This window comes from Mus caroli, unplaced genomic scaffold, assembly GCF_978045245.1.
Source record: "Mus caroli unplaced genomic scaffold, Mus_caroli_1 scaffold_18, whole genome shotgun sequence".
In the NCBI taxonomy this organism is placed as follows: domain Eukaryota; kingdom Metazoa; phylum Chordata; class Mammalia; order Rodentia; family Muridae; genus Mus; species Mus caroli.
The window spans coordinates 20,477,296-20,498,908 of record NW_028227273.1 but is presented as its reverse complement, the minus strand read 5'-3'; the positions used below and the strand labels follow the sequence as shown (position 1 = coordinate 20,498,908).

General features: G+C 43.5%; 2 protein-coding genes across 2 annotated transcripts in view; one reads left to right on the top strand and one right to left on the bottom strand.

Moving 5' to 3' along the window:
- Nlrc4 (NLR family CARD domain containing 4) overlaps positions 1–7,487 on the bottom strand; it is a 33,472-nt gene extending 25,985 nt beyond the window's left edge. The window contains exons 1-2 of the mRNA XM_085833369.1: positions 7,329–7,487; positions 1,050–1,163 (exon numbers count right to left, since the gene is read on the bottom strand). Coding sequence (XP_085689495.1) covers position 1,050 — 1 coding nt within the window. The 5' untranslated portion in view covers positions 1,051–1,163; positions 7,329–7,487. The remainder of the gene's footprint in view (positions 1–1,049; positions 1,164–7,328) is intronic.
- A 2,769-nt stretch (positions 7,488–10,256) lies between these two features.
- LOC147000365 (uncharacterized) lies at positions 10,257–17,121 on the top strand. Its single transcript, XM_085833146.1, has 2 exons — positions 10,257–10,721; positions 16,228–17,121. Exons 1-2 carry the CDS (start codon positions 10,257–10,259, stop codon positions 16,714–16,716), a joined length of 954 nt encoding a protein of 317 aa, XP_085689272.1. The 3' UTR covers positions 16,717–17,121.
- The last annotated feature ends 4,492 nt before the right edge of the window (positions 17,122–21,613 follow it).

Genomic DNA, 21,613 nt, shown 5'->3' with positions numbered 1-21,613 from the left:
AGGGCCATTAATTAGCCAGGGATGGCTTGTGGGAGTCGTTTAGGCACACATGACCACTGAGCACTTGACATGTGATAAGAGTGAGAATGTAACTGAGTTTTGCTTGGGTTCGTTGCGGTTTGTTTATTTTAAGGGTCTTGTTACATATCCCAGGCTGATTGGTGATCCCACTTCGTCGGATCCCAAGTGCTGAGACTCTAGGTATGCAATACTATGTTCTCATGTGCAATTGAGTTTCATATTAAATTAAATTCTAAGTTTAAATTTACAGTTAAATACCCACAAGTGACCAGTGGCTACTACACTGGACAGCACAGGTCAGCACTGATGTCAACATGGGAACGGATAACTTGGGAGCTTCGGAAGCACTGAGATCTGGGCCATTTCTCCGATGTGATTGGGTAGAGTTTTCTGAAATCTAGATGCCAAGACCATGACTAAACAGGCGGTGCCCAGAGCAAACAGGTTATGGCATAACGTAGCCAGTCCTGGTCTTACCCCATCTGTCATCTGCCTTTCTCCACAGGCTTGCCATATTTTTTTTAATGAATTCTCAAGACAGCATAGTGTATTGTGATGGTTTGTATATTCTTGGACCAGGTAGTGGCACCATTTGGAGGTGTGGCCTTGTTGGAATAGGTGTGACCTGGTTGGAGTAGGTGTGTCACTGTGGGTGTGGGCATAAGATCCTCACCCTAGTTGCCTGGAAGTCAGTCTTCCACTAGCAGCCTTTAGAAGACGTAGAACTCTCAACTCTGCCTGCGCCATGCCTGCCTGCATACTGCTATGCTCCCATCTTGATGATAATGGACTGAACTTCTGAATCTGTAAGTCAACCCCAATTAAATGTTATTTTTATAAGACTTGCTTTGGTCATGGTGTCTGTTCACAGCAGTAAAACCCTAACTAAGACAAGTACTTAATTGAGAATTCCATAGTTAGTCAGATGAAAGCATGAATTGCTTTTCCATTTACTACCATCAATGTACTACCAATAATCCCATAAGAGCATCAATAAACTAGACAGATGCTGCTTACTGTATACTTACTTGTGGTGAGTCAAAGCGTCCCACGTTCCTAGATCTCAGTAGAAAATATTCCTTTTCCAAATGGGAAGACCAAAGACTGTCATACTGTTGTCCTTTTCTCGTGGTAAGGCTCTCCTAAGAAACCAACAAAATGGAAACAAAGACTGGAGTTGCTTATTACCAGGGCAGTGTGGCTCTTCTAGATGTGAGGACCTGATTTCTTATCCCCAGCAGCCATGTGAAAATCTGACCCTAGTATAGAGGGCAGGTAGAGATGGGCTCACTGGCTGCCAGTTTCACTAGTTAACCAGTGGTTCCACGTTTCGTGAAAAACTCTGTCAGGAACAAAAAGATAGTAATTGAGGAAGACGCCTGACATGACCTCTGGTTTCTATGTGTACACACACACACACACACACACACACACACACACACAGAGAGAGAGAGAGAGAGAGAGAGACATACACTTCCTCAGATATGTAGAGGTGTAGACCTTGATCAAGTGGAACTTTGCAAACTCCTCAGTTGCTTCCCATTGAGGACAATCAAGCTAAGAAGACAAATTAGATCTAGACATCAAAAGATGAAGCCAGACCTACTGGGTTCTCTCCAAGATGTTAAAAGAAAAGGACATTTGTAGACAAAGAAAGTGGCATGAGGAAGGAGCCTTGAGAGAAAGAGCCAGAAACCAGGGTAAGGATAGCAGAGGAGAACAAACAAAGGTCAGGTCTGTGGTAAGGATTGGGCTCAGATCCCAGATCTACCACTGATAAGATGAAGTTGAGATAAAAAAAGAGCCACTACAGCTGAGTGTGGTGGCACACACCTTTAATCCCAGCACTCGGGAGGCAGAGGCAGGAGGATTTCTGAGTTCGAGACCAGCCTGGTCTACAAAGTAAGCGCCAGGGCTATACAGAGAAACCCTGTCTCAAAAAACCAAAAAAAAAAAAAAAAAAAAAAAAAAAAGGCCACTACAGTGAACGGACTCCTCCTGCCTATCTGTGGTGGTTAAGTAAGGATGGCCCCCAAAGGCTCATATACTTGAATGCTTAGTCATCAGGAAATAGAGCTCACTGAAAGAATTAGGTATGACCTTGTTGGAGGAAGTGTGTCACTGGGGTGAGGGCTTTGAGGTTTCAATAACTCCTTGTCTTCTCTCTTCTCTCAGTCTGTGTACTGGGTGCTATCCAGGAGGATTTGTGGGGCTCCAGCCCAGCCAGAGCAGTCAAAGAGTTGTAGCAATCAGAGGAGGAGCTGGAGCAAATGGGGCTGCCAGGCACCCAGGTCAGAGCCACCAAACAGGAGGTAGCTGCAGTAGGCTCTAGCAGCTTCCAGCAACAAAAGCTTCAGGGGAGAATTCTCTTCCCTTATGGTGTTTCCAGCTCGACAAAACAGGCACTCTCAGAGTCTTTGGAGAAATAACTCAGGCACTTTATTCTTTGTGGATAGGATCTTATAAACGTTTGGGGGTGGGTTGGGGTCTAAAGGTCGATGCTTTCTATTGACTTGGTCTGAGATGTTAGGGATGCCTCATTTGCATGCGGAATGCCCTTACGTGACTGATTCTCACAATCTTCTCCATGGAGTGTCGTAGTAGTCATGTGTTCCAGGACAGGAACATGATCAGGAGAAGATTTAACTGCCCACTGTTCTCAATTATGAAAATTTCTGGGGTTCCTGAATCCACTCAGCCTTACCACATTTTCTGCCTGGTGACAGTCCACTGCCCCCACCCTCTTCCTTGCTGCCTCCTGATCAAATGTAGAACTCTCAGCTATCTCTCCAGCATCATGTCTGCCTGCAGGCTGTCATGATGATAATGGACTGAATCTTTGAAACTGTAAGCCAGCCCCAATTAACCGCTTTCATTTATAAGATTTGCTGTGGGCCGGGCGTGGTGGCGCACGCCTTTAATCCCAGCACTCCGGAGGCAGAGGCAGGCGGATTTCTGAGTTCGAGGCCAGCCTGGGCTACAGAGTGAGTTCCAGGACAGCCATGACTACACAGAGAAACCCTGTCTCGAAAAGCCAAAAAAAAAAAAAAAGATTTGCTGTGGTCATGGTGTCGCTTCGTAACAGTAGAACAGTGACTAGGACAATATTTTTTTTTTTTTTAAAGAGGAAAGATTTAATCCTCCATTGGCTGGGCCAGAGGTGAAGTGAGACTAGGAAGAAAAAAAAAAAAAAAAGAGGAAGGAAGTAAATAAGAAACCATAAAATTCCCTCCATTATGTCAGTGGAGTGGGTCATCTACTTGCTTGTCTACTAAAGTAACCAAGTAAAACCACTGCACAAATCACCAGGAAAATATGCTTAGAGTTTGAATCCAGTTTAGCTACTGGAAATAGTGTTCTTACTAACAGAATGACAGCAAAGAACTAAATCAGAGTCAAATAACTATTTTTGTTTGTTTGTTTGTTTGTTTTCGAGACAGGGTTTCTCTGTGTAGCCTTGGTTGTCCTGGAGCTCACTTTGTAGACCAGGCTGGTCTCGAACTCAGAGATCTGCCTGCGTCTGCCTCCCAAGTGCTGGGATTAAAGGCATGTGCCCACCACGCCCAACCAAATAACTAATTTTTAATTGCTTTGAAAATAGAAAGCTCGTAGCCTGGATCTCTGGGCTGAGGATGCTGGAGAGATGACTCAGTAGGTAAGAGTACTTGTAGCTACTGCAGAGGGCCTGGGATTACTTTCCAACATTCACATCTGTAACTGCAGTTACAAGGGATCCTTCTGGCCCCATAGAATATCAGGCATGCACAATATATATATATATAAGCATGCAAAACACTTGAGATAAAAGAAATAAATCTTATAAGAGGGAATGTGGGGCAGCAGACTGTGAGAGGAAACCTGGTAAGGTTGAGCTAAGGTTAGAAGCCTCAGAGACCCTGAAGGAACGGGTCGAGTTTTGCCTGCTCCCAGAACCAGGCCTCTGTCACTTAACCACAGCCTCCCACAGCCCTACACCTACCCTGTAGAGATGTTGGTGGCCATCAGTCCTGTAGGGGCAGCACCTAGAGCCCTCCGACATGTAGACAAGGTATCTGCAAGCTCTCAGACCAAGCTAATAGGAAGTACCTGCTGTCAGACCCTGACTAGTCCCAAAACTGTATTTAAGGATCCTATCCAGAAGGAATAAAGGTGTGTGAGAACTACTCTTCTGAGAGCGTCTTTCATAAGAGCTGTGAAACGCCACCGCCAGGGAAGAGACCTGCTCTCCGGAAATGCCAGCAGAAGCTCCCTCGAATCCCTCGCTGGCTAGTCAGCCTCCCGCCAGTGCGGCGCGACTCAGAGCAGAGCTGGTGCAGCGTTTTGTTTTGTTTTGTTTTGTTTTGTTTTGTTTTGTTTTGTTTTGTTTTGTTTTGTTTTGTTTTGTTTTGTTTTGTTTTGTTTTGTTTTGTTTTGTTTTGTTTGGAAGAGAAGCGGTGGAGGCGGAGGTGGGGGCAGAGGCAATTCCCCCTCCCTGCTCTCCTTCTCTCCCTTTGGCCTAAACCCTCGCACCTGGCAGGGCCAGAGATCTCCATGGAAAGCCTCAGATACACAAGCCCACAAGAGAGTGGAAAGATTGTAAGAGCCAGAGGATCAGGGGTTTACTGGGAGATTGCGTCTTCTAGTAATGTCAGAAGCTACACCCATAGAGTCTCACCAACATCACCTCCCAAACATGAACTGAATAAGGAGGACACCAAAGAACAAGCCAAATTGCATGGGGGACTGGATCTGAGAGTGGCGGGCCCATGAGGACTCAGTCCTACAGGAAGAACTACAGACAACCTGGTAAAGCAGGGATCCTGTCCTAGGGACAATCAAATGGTCGGCGTCAAATGGTTAACCCCAAAGATGCACATACAAGTAACATACCGACTCAACAGGCTATATTTGAGAATATAAATGTATATATAAGTACACCTTTGCATGTGATATGAGTTGATGAAAAGGGAAGCTGTAATTTGAAAGGAGAGAGAGAGAAAGAGAGAGAGAGAGAGAGAGAGAGAGAGAGCACAAGCAGGGAGGGGCATATGGCAAGGTTTACAGGGAAGAAAAAGATGGGGGAAACGTAATTAAAATATAACCTCGAAAATACTTAAAGTTTAAAAGAGTGGGAAAAAAAACCCAACCACATACTGCTTGTCTTAGCTAGGGTTTTACTGCTGTGAGCAGACACCATGACCAAGGCAACTCTTATAAGGACAACGTTTAACTGGGGCTGGCTTACAGGTTCAGGGGTTCAGTCCATTATCATCAAGGCAGGAGCATGGCAGCATCCAGGAAGGTATTGTGCAGGAGGAGCTGAGAGTTCTACATGTGAAGGCCGCTAACAGAATACTGGCTTCCAGACAGCTAGGACAAGGGTCTTAAAGTCTACTTCCACAGTGACACAGCTACTCCAACAAGGCCACACCTATTCCAAGAAGGCCACACCTCCTAATAGTGCCACTCCCTGAGCTGAGCAGGTACAAACCATCAAACTGCTCTTATAGAGGACTTGAGTTTGGTTCCTAATACCTATGTTGAGCAACTCACAACTGCCTTCATGAGTTTCTGCACTTAGGTGCACCCATCCGCACACATTCACGCACGCACACTCACACATACACACACTCACTCACACACACCACCACCACCACCACACACACACATTAAAAATAATTGTTAAAAACAAAAATTAATTCTTTAAAAATTCAAGACAAGCCAGGCACATGCCTTTAATCCCAGCACTTGGGAGGCAGAGGCAGGCGGATTTCTGAGTTCGAGGCCAGCCTGGTCTACAAAGTAATTTCCTGGATAGCCAGGGCTACACAGAGAAACCCTGTCTCAAAAACCAAATAAATAAATAAATAAGTACATACATACATACATACATACATACATACATACATACATACATAAAATTCAAAACAAGGTGGAGTTGTGACCAGTTTGACCATCTGGATTTGGAGTCATGCTCTGAAAATCTTCCTACCCACCTAAAATACCTGAATTGTGTGGAAGCGATCCTTTTCTTATGTTTGCACCATGGCAAATAAGATTCTCTTTCTTATTTGAAACAAGGTCGTACAGCATAGCCATGTCTGGCCTGGGGCTCACTGTCTAGCTCAGTCTAGTCTCAGACTCATGGTAACGCTCTGGCCTTAGCCTTCTCGGTGTGAAGATGACTGCCATGAGCTCCCACATCCAGCTTAAGTGATAATGTTCTTTCAGATCGTGATGTGAGTTTCTCAGAAAACTGAAATCCTTCTTGACCTACGTCTCGGGTGTCACTCCCACAACTAGGGGGAAAGAACTCATAGAATTGGCTACAGAGAGGCAGCATGTGTAAAAGTCAGTTCTCTACTGGAATAATCTGTGTGTCCCAGGGATCAAACTCTGGTCAACAGACTTGGTGACAAGTGCCCCTAACCCCTGAGCATCTCCCCTGCCTCTGGATTATGCTTCCTTTACTGAACTGTTAGCACTCACATCTGCTCCAAGCCTGGGACTGTAGCAATGATTAACCAGGAAGACGGATGGAACAGAGGCCACCCGTCCCTGTGATTCATCTATCATTCCAGTATAAAAATATCCTGATCTAGAATCTTCTTAGATCTCCTTTGGACACCCGCAGCTCACTGAGTACTCTTAGTGCTATGTACATAGTGTATGAAAATTGTCTAAAGGCACAAGCGGGAGTAATGGGAGACTGGAAGAATAAAAGAGGTTAAGGGAAGTTAGGAGAGCAATGGGGTTATTAAGATGCTCTGAGATAAAGACTAGACACGCCTTATCTTATCACACAACTCAGTCTGTAAAGCACTTCCTAGACACACTGGGGCTGGAAACACCTCAACACACAACGCAGGTCTGTAACACACTTCCTATAAGCATTCTTCCTATCCCCAAGAGGGACTTTCTTAACTTTTCTGTCCAAGTTTAAGTATCTTGTCAGAGGCTCAGGACACTGGATGGACCAAGCAGTCTCTCTCCCTCAGCTCTGGGTTTCCTTCCTGTGAGGCCAAAGAGCATTTTCTAAGTCTTTTTGTCTCATACTAAATACAAAGGCATTCTCTAGGACTCCAAATCCTTTAACACCAACTCAGAAAAACTCAGCTAAACTCCAACAGACCAGGTTAACCACCCGCCCCCCAACACTGCCTACCCTCAAACCAAACTTCCCTGCAGGCAAATCAGCCCAGTGGGCAAACCATCCACTGCAGGACAACCTCACAAACACAGGCTTCAGTGGACCTAAATTCAAATTTCAGGATCTGACTCTAAAACTGATTTAAAAACCTATTCCCTCTCCCCCGTCCCCGAGGTACCTGGCCAAGCAATCCAGTTGCCTTCGAAGGAAAAGTCGTCTTAAAATTAAGTTTCTTTCTTTCTTAATCCAAACTTCTTTGTCCATGAGAGACAACTGTAGAAAACAGGAAGTGCCTGGTGGGTTCTTCTCCTGCTTCAGAACCGTAATAACCGTAATAACTGTGGTATTTACGTAATTACGGAGCACATGCGAGCAAGAAAAAGGCGTGACCGAGTAGCCTGGAAGTAGGGACTTTGAACTTAGGCACTCTTTGCTTCCTGGTTATTCATGTGGTAAAGAGTTAACAACTGTTTCTTTCTCCAAGCAAAGGGAATGAGAAAGCTTTATTAGTGCCAATTATGAATGACAAGACCCAGGAAGACAGGGTACTCAAAGTTCAAAAGCAGCAACCGTTCCATGAAGGTTTTGTGTGTGTGTGTGTGTGTGTGTGTGTGTGTGTGTTATTTTGTTTTGTTTTGGGACAGACTCTTTTTACGTACCCCTGGCTACTCTGGTACTCCCAGTGTAGATCAGGCTACCTTGGACCCCACAGAGACCCACCTGACTCTGCCTCCTGAGTGCTTAGATTAAAGGCACATCACTACTTAGTTTCAGGAAGCTTTTATATTAACAGAACAACAACAACAAAAAGTCATCAATCGACATAATTTCAAATACATTGGTGGAAACATTGGGTAGGCAGGTTGCAGCAAAGAAAAGAAAGCCTTGGTAAAGACTCCAGATCTGAGGCCATTTTGAGCCATCTGGGTTGTTATGAGCTGGTACCCAGCTTTGTTAATAAATCCCACAGGTTTTTGCCTGATGGGTCAGACACAGAAGTGGGTAATAAAGAAGTTCAAAGGAGCTGGAGAGATGGCTCAGCGGTTAAGAGCACTGACTGCTCTCCTAGAGGTCCTGAGTTCAATTCCCAGCAACCACATGGTGGCTCACAACCATCTATAACGGGATCCAATGCTCTCTTCTGGTGTGTCTCTGAAGACAGCTGCAGTGTACTCATGTAAATAAAAATCTTAAAAAAAAAAAAAAGTTCTAATCAGTTGATCAGCTTCTGTCTGGACCCTTAATTCTGGTATTTTAGACACTCAGTATGGTTTTTGCTTGTCTTGTCTTATCTTGGACTTCTGATCCTCCTGCCTCTGCCTTCTAAGAAGATTGTGGGTATGAGCCACTGTGCCTCACTCTGTTTTTTCATAATGAATGGGGATTAAGAGGTGGACAAAGAAAAGATGGAAAGTGAAATGTTCTGGTTTGGTTGGTTCAAGCATATTGTCACTGAGGACAGAGGCAAACAAACTTATCTCTGTACCTTGGTTTCCAGCAAAGCTGTACTCTCAGTCACTGGGGTCGTGGCAAGTTAGCCCAGGCTAGTCAGGTATCCACACGATTGATAATGCATGAGACTCTTCTGAACTCACAAAGCCAGGGACTTGAGCGGACATAAGCTAAGACATACTCAGCTTGAAACAGAGAGGTCTCGCTGCTCTCTGTCAACAGTGCTCTCTGTCAACTCTTTCCTCTGTCTTTGCACAAATCGCTGGAGACTGTTTTAATTTTTGTTGTTGTTGTTTTTTTGTTGTTTAATGTTACACAACTACTTGTTTTAAAAAGAACATTCTAAGCCAGGCATTCTAGAAAAATGAGGCAAGCTGATCTCTGTGAGTTCAAAGCCAGCCTGGTGTACATAGTGATTTCCAAGACAGCAGAACTACATAATAGAGAGATCTTGTCTCAGAAACAAACAGACAAACAAAGCAACAACCCCCCATATTCTGACATATTAACCCATTCTGACATATTAATTTAGCTGGCCATATAAGTGTGTCCAATGTGAGTACCCATACATCAGCTCAGGGGTTCTCAACCTGTGGGTCACGACCATTTATGGTGGGGGGGAGGCTGTCACACATCAGATAGCCTACATATAAGAGATTACATTACAATTCTTTTTTAAAAGATTTATTTATTTATTTATTTATTTATTTATTTATTTATTATGTTTAGTACACTGTAGCTGTCTTCAGAGCATCAGATCTCGTTACAGATGCTTGTGAGCCATCATTTGGTTGCTGGGATTTGAACTCAGCACCTTCGGTTAAGCTCAGTGCTCTTAACTGCTGAGCCATCTCACCAGCCCCTACATTACAATTCATAACAGTAGCAAAATTACAGTTATGAAGTAGCAACAAAAATAATTTTATGGTTGGGGGTCACCACAACATGAAGAACTAGATTAAAGGGTCACAGCATTAGGAAGGTTGCGAACCACTGTGCTTTGCTAGCTCTTCTAGTGGAATGTCAGGGGTGCTTTCCAGGGAAGGGCTGCTCTATCAGCTGAATTCTTTGGTTTTTAAAAACTCTTTATGAACGGATAACCGCTGTGTGTGTACATGTGTGTGCATGTTCATGTGTGTAGGTGAGGGAGCCCCCATTCCACAGCATGCATGTGGAAGTCAGAGGACAATTACAGCCATCAGTATTTGCTTCCACCTCATTTGAGACAGGGCCTGTGTTGTTTGCTGCTGCCTAATTGAGGCTAACTGGCCCACAGGAGCAGATGTATGAAACTGAGGTGAGGTAACCGGCCTTGTAGCAGCCATGGAATAGTACTAACTGGTTAATAGAAGTTAAGATATTAACTTATTGTTGGGGAACAAGCCTAGTTTAAGGCCTAGGGCATTTATGAATAAGTATAAATGTCTCCGGATCATTATTCTAAGCAATGGTGGGCATAGAAAAACCCTTACTTTTACGCCGTCACACTTTTAAAGGGTTTTCTTCTTTGGCTTCCTGTTTAGGCTGCTACTTTGGGGGGGTAGGTGGGGTAGGAGTTGTCACAGAATCCTTCCATGTCCCTCTATCTCATCTATGCATCTGTGCTCATCAGTGTCACAACAAAGGTAGCTTCCTTGGTCTTTACATTGGGAGCATGAATCATGGGCTTCCATGTGATTTCTGGCAACAGCACAGACCAGGAACATGCACCCAGAGGTCTAGAGGTCCAGCTGCCCCTGGACCATGGCCTCAGGTGGCAGCTCAGATCCGTATAAGCCCTGGTGGCAACACCGCCCATGGACATCAGTATGGCTTCAGGCATGGGCCCAGACCACAGACAACCATGTGGCCTTTGATGGTAACATGGAACACAGCCATAAACACAGACCCTGGCTGCAATAAGACCTTAGACTCAGATATGGCCCTTCGTGGCAGCATGGACTCAGGCATCATCATAACCTCAGGCAGAAATGCAGGCCACTCCCATCAACCTGGTTGCCACCACCTTCCAGTCCCATCAAGTCTACAGTTCTATTGCCTTCTATTGTTCTTCGATCTTTCCCATCTCTCCATCACATATTTGTTCATCTTAGGGGTGCCTACTGTCCTCACCATGAAGGTAGGGCAGCTTGGCTCCATGGTACCCACTTAATCCCAGCATTTGGGAGGCAGAGGCTCACCTGGATTTCTGTGAGTTTGAGACCAGCCTGATCTGTATAATGGGACCCTGTCACAAAAAAGAGGTGGGGGGTGGGGAGAGAGAGAGAGAGGGAGAGAGGAGGAGGAAGAGGAGGAGGAGGGAGAGGAAGAGAGGAAGAGGAAGAGGAGGAAGAGGAGGGTGGGAGGGAGGTGTTGATTCCCTAATTGGTTCTTGATTGTGTCCATAACAAAGTCAGAAGCTAACTGCTGGGTGAAAGGAAAAAGGTGGGACTTTTGGGTCCCAGAAGGAAGTTAGAAAGGAGATGCAGGGAGAGAGGAGGTGGCCTTGGACCAGGCTTTGGAACAAGAGGACACAACAACCATGTAAAGTATTAGAGCAACCAGAACTGGATGGGTGGAATAGGTTAATTAATAAATTTAGGGCTAGAGGTTTCTGTGCCTTGAGATTGTGCTATCTGGCAAGTTTCAAAATAATAAACAGGTCTAGTGTTTTTCTTCCATGAGGCTGAGGTGGGCAGGAGAAAGAGAGCAGCCAGGGCAATAGCTGGTGGCTTGGCAGAGTTATTTTGGGGGAATGGGCAAATTGAGAGTGAGGCCTGTGGCAGCATGATCTCAGAGCTAAATGGGGAGAGGTTGGAGCTCGGGCTGAGCTCCCTGGAAGGAAGTAGCATACTTTTAAAAAAAAAAAATTACATGCAAAGAAGGAGGAGGAGGAAGGGGAGGAGACCCTGTCACAAAAAAGAGGTGGGGGGGAGAGAGAGAGAGAGAGAGAGAGAGAGAGAAAGAAGAAGAAGAAGAAGAAGAAGGAGGAGGAGGAGGAGGAGGAGGAGGAGGAGGAGAAGGAGGAGGAAGAAGGGGAGGAAGAGAGGAGGAGGGAGGAGAGGGGGGAGGAGGAGGAGGAGAAGAAGAAGAAGAAGAAGAAGAAGAAGAAGAAGAAGAAGAAGAAGGAGGAGGAGGAGGAGGAGGAGGAGGAGGAGGAGGAGGAGGAGAAGAAGAAGAAGAAGAAGAAGAAGAAGAAGAAGAAGAAGAAGAAGAAGAAGAAGAAGAAGAAGAAGAAGAAGAAGAAGAGTTTCAGATGAAGGGAGGGGGAGAAAAACGGAAAAAAAAGGAGAGAGGGGGATAATAGGTAGGAATGTAGGTAATTTTGATTAACATACATTACAAACTAAATTAAATAACTGATAATGCAGAGATTCATAACTAGTCAAGGTGCTGAGAAATGTAACTATATCGTGATATAGAGTACTCAGCCTGAACTTGGCTAATCTATATCACCCCCTCCAAGACTCAAGGAACATCACATAAGAGAGGGTGGGAAGAATGTAAGAGCTGGAGAATGGGTAGGAGTAGTGTGAACTGCTCTCTTCTAGACAGAGTGGCTCACAGCAGCAGTAGCAACCTATACAAGACTGAGCTCCTCGGCATCCATCATGGCTCCACCCCTCCCTGAGGAGTTACAGACTTAAAGGTTGCTGAGGAGGAAGAACCATATTGCCCAATGCTGTAGCCACTGGCAATTGCTCTTTCTCAAGCAAATAACCCTCTAGCCACACTCACTCAGACAACCCTAATTAAATGCAGTGGGCTAACAAAACACAATAAAAAAAAAAAGTGGCATGAAAATAGGAGACTTTGATGGTACGGGGAAGGGAATAAGATAAGGGGGAGCTGGAGATATTTTTCAGTGGTTAAGGTCACAGGCTGTTGTTGCTGAAGACCCAGGTTTCACTAACAGCACCCACATGGCCCCTCACAATCTCTAGTAACTCTGGTTGCAGGAGATCTGGCACCCTCTTCAGGTCTCTGCAGGCACTGCGTGCGCATGGAGCGCAGACACATATGCACAGTAAAAACCTGCAGAATAAAAATAAAAAAAAAACATACTAATAAACATTCACAAAAACTTTTTACTATAGCTTCAGCCATCACAAACAAACTTCAGCCATATAAATTACTTTAAAAATTGCTATGCGCCGGGCGTGGTGGCGCATGCCTTTAAGCCCAGCACTCGGAAGGCAGAGGCAGGTGGATTTCTGAGTTTGAGACTAGCCTGGTCTACAAAGTGAGTTCCAGGACAGCCAGAGCTATACAGAGAAATCCTGTCTCAAAAAACCAAAATAAATAAATAAAAATAAAAATTGCTACGCACACTCCAGTGAAGTCTGCTTGGCAGGCGGAGAGGCCTGGAAGCACTCACAAGGCAGGGAGTTTCAAGGAAACTCAACCTCCTGGAACCAGGCATTCTCATAACCTGTATACTCATACCCTATCCCCGCATTAGTCTGGTGTATGGATCCACGTGCTCTCTTTTAGTATTATTTTATTATAAGTGCCTTTAAAGATTGAATTCTGACATAGCTAAGCCTTCGCCAGTGCCAGTATTCCAACATCCTAGAAAATTCTTGAAGCTGACAAACTTGGAATTCAGTGAGAAGATTACCTATTCAGTAACATTCAAATTTACTTCTAGTAGAGACAGTGAAACTAATTAGACATTACAAAGAACGGAGCTGGAATAGCTCAGGGTTGGTCTGCAGAATGATTACTTAGGACAGTAGCCAGTCTCACCCAAACAAGGGAATACACAATGGCCTAGCTAATAGGTGGGTTTACCATGTAAGAGTTAGGGAATCCCACTGAGACAGGAATCTTCTCTACAGCCAGGTATAGCAGGCTACATTGCATATTAGAAGCAAGTTGGTGAATTCTTCTGACAAATGGAGATTCTCCACAGATACTTAAAAGTTACACTCATACAAGAATTTATCAAGGCCCAGGAAATAGGGGGGGGTTGTGGTATTACATTATTCATGAAAAGGTCTGCTAGAGCAGAACCCTCTGGTGCTAGCTTTCACAAGGCTCAAAGGAGTAGCACAAATTGTGACAAGGGTATGAAATCCTTACCTGTCATTAGCTGACCCTAAGCAGAGCTGTTTTATCTTTACTATAAATATTACCTGGTTCCTGTAAGTCCTTTTGAAGTCATTCCTTTGTTTTGTGTCAGGTAACTTCAATGTATGTTGCCTGCAGTGACATCCTAACCCTTTGTTTTCTGTATTATATAAGACTGGTGTACACTTTGTGAAAATACATCAGATTCTATACAATCTCTCGTGTTGATTCTGTTTGTCATTCATTTGCTGACTCCTTGTCCACCTGCAACCAGAGACCTGTTCCACGCAGACAGGGACCAAAAAGGGTCTGCAGCAAAAAATAAAAACAGAAAGTAGTGGGGGAAATTATAAATAAAATACAGTATGTATGTATGTGTATATGCATGCAGGCATGAATGTATGTAAATAATTGTGAAAGAATGATTTTTTTCAGGTTAATTTATTTTAGTTTATATATTAGAATGTTTTGCTTATATGTATATTTATATACCACATGCATGCCTGGTACCACTAGAGGCCAGAGGAGAGCCTTGGATACCCTGGATTTGGAGTTATGGATTGCTGTGAGCCACCAGATGTGTGCTGGGAACTGAGCCTGGGGATTCTACATGAATAAGTACTCTTAACTACTGAGCTATCTCTCTAACCCTCAAGAATGATTTTTTTTTTTTAAAAAAGCAACGGCTTCATAACAAGACCCTGTCTCAAAAACAATAAAAAAAATTAAAAATGTAAATGTCAAAACAAAACAAGCTGTGGGGTTCTGATATAACATTGAGGTAGTTTTGATGATTATTATAGTTTAGTTTGAATAAGCCAGTCCTCTGGGCTAATATTGACAACCAAAAAAGTGAGATTAGCAAGTTAAATATGACATTTGAGCCACTCCTTTAAAGTCAGTAAGCTTACTCTCCAGAGGACCAAACAGGACGAGATTCAAGAAACCAGATCCATGGTCTGAAAAACCTTGCTTGGCTTCCACAGACACAAATAAGCCATTAACAACAAAAAACATAAAACCATTAACAAAACAAAACATAAAGCCATTAACAACAACAACAAAAAAACCCATAAAACTTCAAAAAGAGAGAGAATAGACTTTGCAGTGAGATCTCAGGGCATTATGTTTGGGATCATGGAACCAGACTAGCAGGTTCATGTCCTGTTGCTACTACACACTATCTCTGTGACCTTTAGCAAGGGATTTTTTTCCCCTACTTCCTGAAAGGAGTTCTGAAAAGAATGCCATTTCCTGCTCTATAGGGTTATGGGGCTGACTGGACAAGAACCAATTGAGGAGCAGGACCTTCAGTGTACACACGCAGATTCCCAGACAGAGCATCAGAACTACCTCCCACATCTCACCATTTCTTTGAACAGACAAAACAAAACAAAAAACAAAAAAAACAAAAAACAAAAAAACAAACAAACAAACAAAAAAAACAAAAAACAAAAACAAAACAAAACAAAAAAACTCTTCTCTCAGACATAAATTAAACAAAACCATAACAATTGTGGAAATTACAAAGTACAATATACAAATAACATCCAGTTCATCATATTTGTCAATTAAATAAAGTATTCTACCATGATTCCTAACTTAAAGATTTATAATTCTATCCCTGAGTTATGTTTAGATTTTAGCCTGTAACACCATCTGAAAACCATTCTATGACCTCATTCTCAATGCTAAACAGCTTGAGTTTGATGATGAGACTATAACTAAGCTTCAATCCCATTGAACGAATTAAATATCTAAGTATCTAAGATATTAGATACTTAGAGTATCTAAGAAGCACCAAACATAACTTCCAAAACTTAAACAATTATAGAGACAGGGGACTGCCTGGAAAGCCCCTATTTTCTTAGAACATTGGAGCATCTGTCTTGAGTCTTCTGGCCCAGAACCATCTAGCCATGACAGACCTTTCATAAGACAGGAACTATGAAGGACTGGCTTACTCTGTCTTAGCAGAGGTGAAAATGATTCTTGATCCTTCTTTGATGGGGAATCGGAAGCTGGCAGGAGCAGACCTTAATAATGAAATACATTAAAAATCACATTCTGAGCCAGGCGTGGTGGCGCAAGCCTTTAATACCAGCACTCGGGAGGCAGAGGCAGGCGGATTTCTGAGTTCAAGGCCAGCCTGGTCTACAGAGTGAGTTCCAGGACAGCCAGGGCTACACAGAGAAATCCTGTCTCGAAAAAAACCAAAATCACATTCTGATGGTAGATTTCTGATGGTTTTGAAGACTAAGTAAAAAAGTATCTCTGACCTGTTAAACCTTAACTACTTTTAGTCATTTCTATTTGAGTAAACTGAAAACACTTTATTATAATTAAATCAGAATCTAATATGACCATGAGTTTGCTATCTGGCCCTTAACTTGTGTTACTTAGTCATCTTAAACAGTTTGTAACAGCAGCTATTAGAAGGGCCGATTCAAAGCCTTGTATTAAATAAATTGCATAGGCACAATGCCTGTCTAGGAGTAACAATATTAATTTCAGGCAGCAAGTGCTTCCTGGATCCTGCGGAGGTCACGAGTAATGTGACAGCGACTTGACAGGCAGCTTCAGAGAGGCGACTGAACTGCGGGAACACCGGGGCAGTCTTCCCAGGCTGGAGCGCGCTTGCGTCTGCAGAGGAGTGGAGATCGATTCTGCGAGGAAAGGGGTTCATCACGGAGGATGATCTAAAGCGATTCCTGTACAAAAAGTTGCCAAGTGTTGAAGGGCTCCATGCAATTGTTGTGTCAGATAGAGACGGGGTGCCGGTTATTAAAGTGGCCAACGACAGTGCCCCAGAGCACACCCTGAGACCTGGCTTCCTATCCACGTTTGCCCTTGCAACAGACCAAGGCAGCAAACTCAGACTTTCAAAAAACAAAAGCATCATCTGCTACTATAATACCTACCAGGTGGTTCAATTCAATCGTTTGCCTCTGGTGGTGAGTTTCATAGCCAGCATCAATGCCAACACAGGACTAATTGTCAACCTAGAAAAGGAGCTAGCTCCGTTATTTGAAGAACTGATAAAAGTTGTGGAAGTGTCTTAATCCAGCAGTGGTTCTGATGCACACCTTGGCCTCACTGCAGCAACCCTGGACCAGGTCAGCAACCTTCAGACCACAATGGTACTTGTATCTATGTATTCAGAAGGCCGCTTTTCCACATTACCCTAAAGAAGAGCCTATCGCTATAATTTATAGACAGATTAATTGTTATATTTATGTGTATAAAATCTTTTCTTACTTAGTGAGATCTGAGAACACCACAGGAATGGTTCATTCGATTGCAGCTCCCATGGAGTTAGTGCAGGCACCTGAAAGTGAGTGGTATCTGTCCAGAGCAGAGGGTCAGACTGCGACCGTGAGGCCCTTGAGCCAGCAGGCACAGCTGCTGAACTCTGCTCCACTCCATAAGCCGCAGACCCTTTTACTGAGAATAATAATGAGGTCATATTTTTCTTCAGATTATATTTTATTTCTTCGCATTGTGAGGAAGATGAAATGGCTTAGTAAAAATAATTAAGTACAATCACTAACGTCCCTCTCTCTGTGTTCTGGGTGAGAATGAGTGTTGCTAATAGATTGGATTCTTCAGGGTGCTGCTGCTCAGTGAGAACAGAATCGATGCTTATGATACGATGTCTCTTCTGCGTTGTAACCTTGTAACCGTGCTTCCACCATTGTGTTCTTTGTACAATTGAAATGCATGTTACTGAATTCTGTTTCCTTATCAGGATGTATATAAAATGACAGGATGGCCATTTTTTATACATGTGTATAAATAAAATAGTATTTTTAAAGGTACCGAAAAAAATATTAATTTCAAATTTTGTGTCAATATACAGATTCATACCAATGAAAACCTAAATCTGTATTAATATAAGCTCCATACCAATGTAAGAAATTATAACTTCACTTTGTATCAATTATAAAGATTTCTATCAATTAAGAATATGGCTACACAATGCTTTGCTTAAGGATGTAACTTAGTAACCCTTCCAATCTATTTCCTCTCTGTTCAAAATTATGACCATTTCCTAATTATCGCTTAAAATGACAACCTATTTATAATTTGTAACCATTACCAGACACCCAAGCCTGGGGAATTGGGCTGATGATTCTCCATAGCTTCTTCCTGCTGAAAGGCAATGAGAAAGTCTCAGGATGGGTAGGAAAATTATCACTGGTTAGCTACATTTAGCATCTGTTATCCAGTTTCTGCATGTTTGGAACATTCAGAGTTTGACTGAAGTTCTGACTGCATCCATCTGAAAGGTTGGATAAATTGAGATTGTCTAAGTTCAGCAGCAATCCTTGAGATGGTTCTGAAAGCAAGTCTCTGGAAATAGCTTCAGGAAGCAAGGGGCTGGAGCAGTAGGTCAGTTCAGTGTCCCAGTGGACGAATCTTGCCAGAGCTATACATTCTGCAATATATGAATCTCACAACCAAAAGTTTAGTACCATTAAGATTTTTGTATGGAGGCCGGGCTTGGTGGCTCACGCCTTTAATCCCAGAATTTGGGAGGCAGAGGCAGGTGGATTTTTGAGTTGAAGCCCAGCCTGGTCTACAGAGTGAGTTCCAGGACAGCCAGGGCTATACAGAGAAACCCTGTCTCAAAACAAACAAACAAACAAACAAACAAACAAACAAACAAAGATTTTTGTATGGAAGCCAGTTTACTGGCTTGCTTTTTTTTTTTAAGATTTATTTATTTATTATATGTAAGTACACTGTAGCTGTCTTTAGACACTCCAGAAGAGGGCATCAGATCTCTTTATGGATAGTTGTGAGCCACCATGTGGTTGCTGGGATTTGAATTCAGGACACCTGGAAGAGCAGTCAGTGCTCTTAACCACTGAGACATCTCACCAGCCCCGGCAACTGTCTTTTTTATGAGTTAATTCAATCAATAACTAATTGTAATAAATCTTCATTCATGCCATATGAAGGAGGGTGTGAAGAATCTTAGGAACTCCATAACCAGCAAGATTTATTGTCTCATTTTAGCTGAAGTTTTGGCCAGAGACATTTTTATTTCTACGCCAGTTATGGGGCTATTCCCATGTCGAGGAATCAGCAATTCAATTTACCTGACTTGTTTGACTTTCTTGAAAATTTTCAGCCCTGCCATATCTGATTCATATCAATCTAGAGCATTTTCTACTTTCCTGTCAACACAAATACAGAGCCTTTCTCCCAAAATAGCATGTCCTTGGTCCAGTAACCGGAATTCATTAAGGGTATAGCTTGACCTGTCTCCCAGAGGAACTTTAATATAACCACCAAACTCACAACCACCGTCATTTCATAATCAGAACAATTCAAAGCAATCTAAGCAAATATTAACTGTTGAGGTAGTGGTTCTCCTGTCTCCTGGCCTGTCCTACATGAGATTGAGACCTAAATTATTTACACAATGTATATTTAAATTCTGTTGCGGTATAACTCTCCATCCCAAATATGCCCCAACAATGAATACATGAGTCAATTAATATGAATACATGCTGTGAGCCTAGATTGGGCAGATCTACCACTACACTACCATCTTCCACATCTGTGAGACCCCTTAGAACTTGCAGTTCTAAGCCACCCCCAATTAAATGTTGTCCTTTATAAGATTTGCCTTGATCATGGTGTCCATATCAGTAAAACCCTTATTAAGAGAAGTTGGTAGTGGGAGTAGGGTATTCCTGTGACAACCTGACCATGTTTTGGGAAGGACTGTGGAATGACTTTGGAACTTTGGACTAGAAGAGCCATTGAGATAAGAGCTCTGTGGGAGGATCTGCAGGAGCTTGGAAGATAATGTTGAGAACAGTGCAAATGATGGAGGCCTGGCTTGCAAAATTTTAGAGGGAAGATTAAAGACTCTTATCAGGGCTATTGCTGTTTTGATTTCGAAGATTCTGTGGTTTTGGTTAACTGGGGCTGAAGAATCTGTTGTGATTAACAAGATACCAGAACTACCAAATGGAAACATTTGTGTTACTGGGACAATTGATGCTGATTAGCTTGATCTAAGAAATTAGCAGTGATTAAGAAGAGACCAGCATCGGGCTGGTGAAATGGCTCAGTGGGTAAGAGCACCCGACTGCTCTTCCGAAGGTCTGGAGTTCAAATCCCAGCAACCACATGGTGGCTCACAACCATCCGTAACGAGATCTGACTCCCTCTTCTGGAGTGTCTGAAGACAGCTACAGTGTACTTACATATAATAAAGAAATAAATAAAAAAATAAAATAAAAAAAAAGAAGAGACCAGCATCACTAAGGTGAAATCTTCTGGGAAGTGATTCCTGAAAGCACAAAGCAGCTGTGTTCCAGAGGCAGCCATGGTTGTACCTTGTGTTGGCAGCCAGACTTGGTAATGTATAAGAGTCACCTAAGAGTCACCCAGGTGGTACTGGTTTTGAAACATGAAGGGGTAGCAGCCGAAGCTCGACACTGTGAGAGGCCAGGAGAGGTCATTGGTAAAGGTGCAGCCTTAGTGGCAGTTGAAGGCCCAGGACTGAAGGGGTCATGCAGAGAAGTTGAGGCTTAGCACTATGAAAAGTGCCTATGAGAGACTATTTGTGAACATGCAGTATATTTGCAGCAGAAGACAGCAGTGTTTTGGAGATGCCAGTACAATGAGATGACCACCAAGAACTGCAGCAGCAGTGGAGTACAGGCAGCTGGGGCCTAAAAGACAAGGTGTGTGCTACAAAGGGCAGAACTGGAGAAGTGACCCAAGCTCTTGGAGGAGCCCAGAATAACTTGAGTGGATCCCACACATTGGACCCTGCTATAGATGTGGTCAACAGGGTCACTGGGTGAGGGCTTGTCCTACCCCTGGCAAGCAAGGGGGCCATGTCCTAGGTGCCATCAGGAGAGACATTGGGCTGTCAATTGCCCTCATGTTGTGCAGAACAGAGGGACATCACTCCCAGATAACCCTCCAGCCGACCTCCTAGGCTTGGCTATAGACAACTGAAGAGGCCGGAGCTCCCTCGACCTGACCATGCCTATCACTAGCAGGGAGCCGCAGGGAGCTATCATGGTACGTGGGTAGCCAGATATCCTTCATCTAGTACACCTGGGGTACTTACTCAGTCCAGACAGAGTTTTGGGAACCCACTTTCATCTTTGTGTTTTCCTATCGTCGGAGTAGGAGGACAACCTTACCTTCCTCACCAGACCCCACCATTTAGTTGCATTTTAAGGAGTGTACCCCTCACCCATTCCTTTTTGGTAGTGCTGACGTGTCCTGTACCCTTAATAAGAAGGGATCTTTTAGCTAAGTTGTGAGCCTCTATTTCCTTTGCTCCCCCCATTTGCCTAAACCCAAGCTCACCAGCAGTTTCTCTGCTCCTTCTATCCAGTCAAAACCTACTAACACTAACATGTTGTTTCCTTTACCAGCTTCTCAGGTGGACCCCCAAGTTTGGGACATCCAGAACCCCTCTATTGCTAAATATCATTCTCCTGTTATCAACCAGTTATTGGACTCTACCAGGTTCATCACCCAAGTTCAATACCCTCTCTCTCTCCAGAGCCTCAGGAGACTTAAGCCTATCATTTCTGATCTCTTAAGGAAAAAACTCCTTCGCCTCATCAATTCCCCCCTTTAAAATCCCTATACTAGTAGTTAAGAAACCTAATGGTGCCTATCACTTTGGTTCAAGACCTCAGATGCATTAATTCTGCAGTGGTTCACCTCCATCCTGTTGTGGCTAACCCCTATACACATGTTTCCACTAGACCCTTGGGAAATTCCCATTTCTCAGTCATAGGTCTCAAGGATGCATTTTTTTCTCTATCCCTCTTGACACCCAGTCACAGAACATATTTGCCTTTACCCGGTCAGATCCTGACACCCACTTCTCTACCCAACTTACCTGGACTGTTTTACCTCAGGGATTCCAAGACATGGGTTTCTCTGTTCATTTCCATCCAGGGCAGCCCT

Coding starts and splice junctions, on each gene's coding strand:
- LOC147000365 (XM_085833146.1), top strand. CDS start 10,257: ATGAATCATGGGCTTCCATGTGATTTCTGGCAACAGCACAGACCAGGA. Junction 10,722..16,227: donor CTACTGTCCTCACCATGAAG/GTAGGGCAGCTT, acceptor GCGACTTGACAG/GCAGCTTCAGAGAGGCGACT.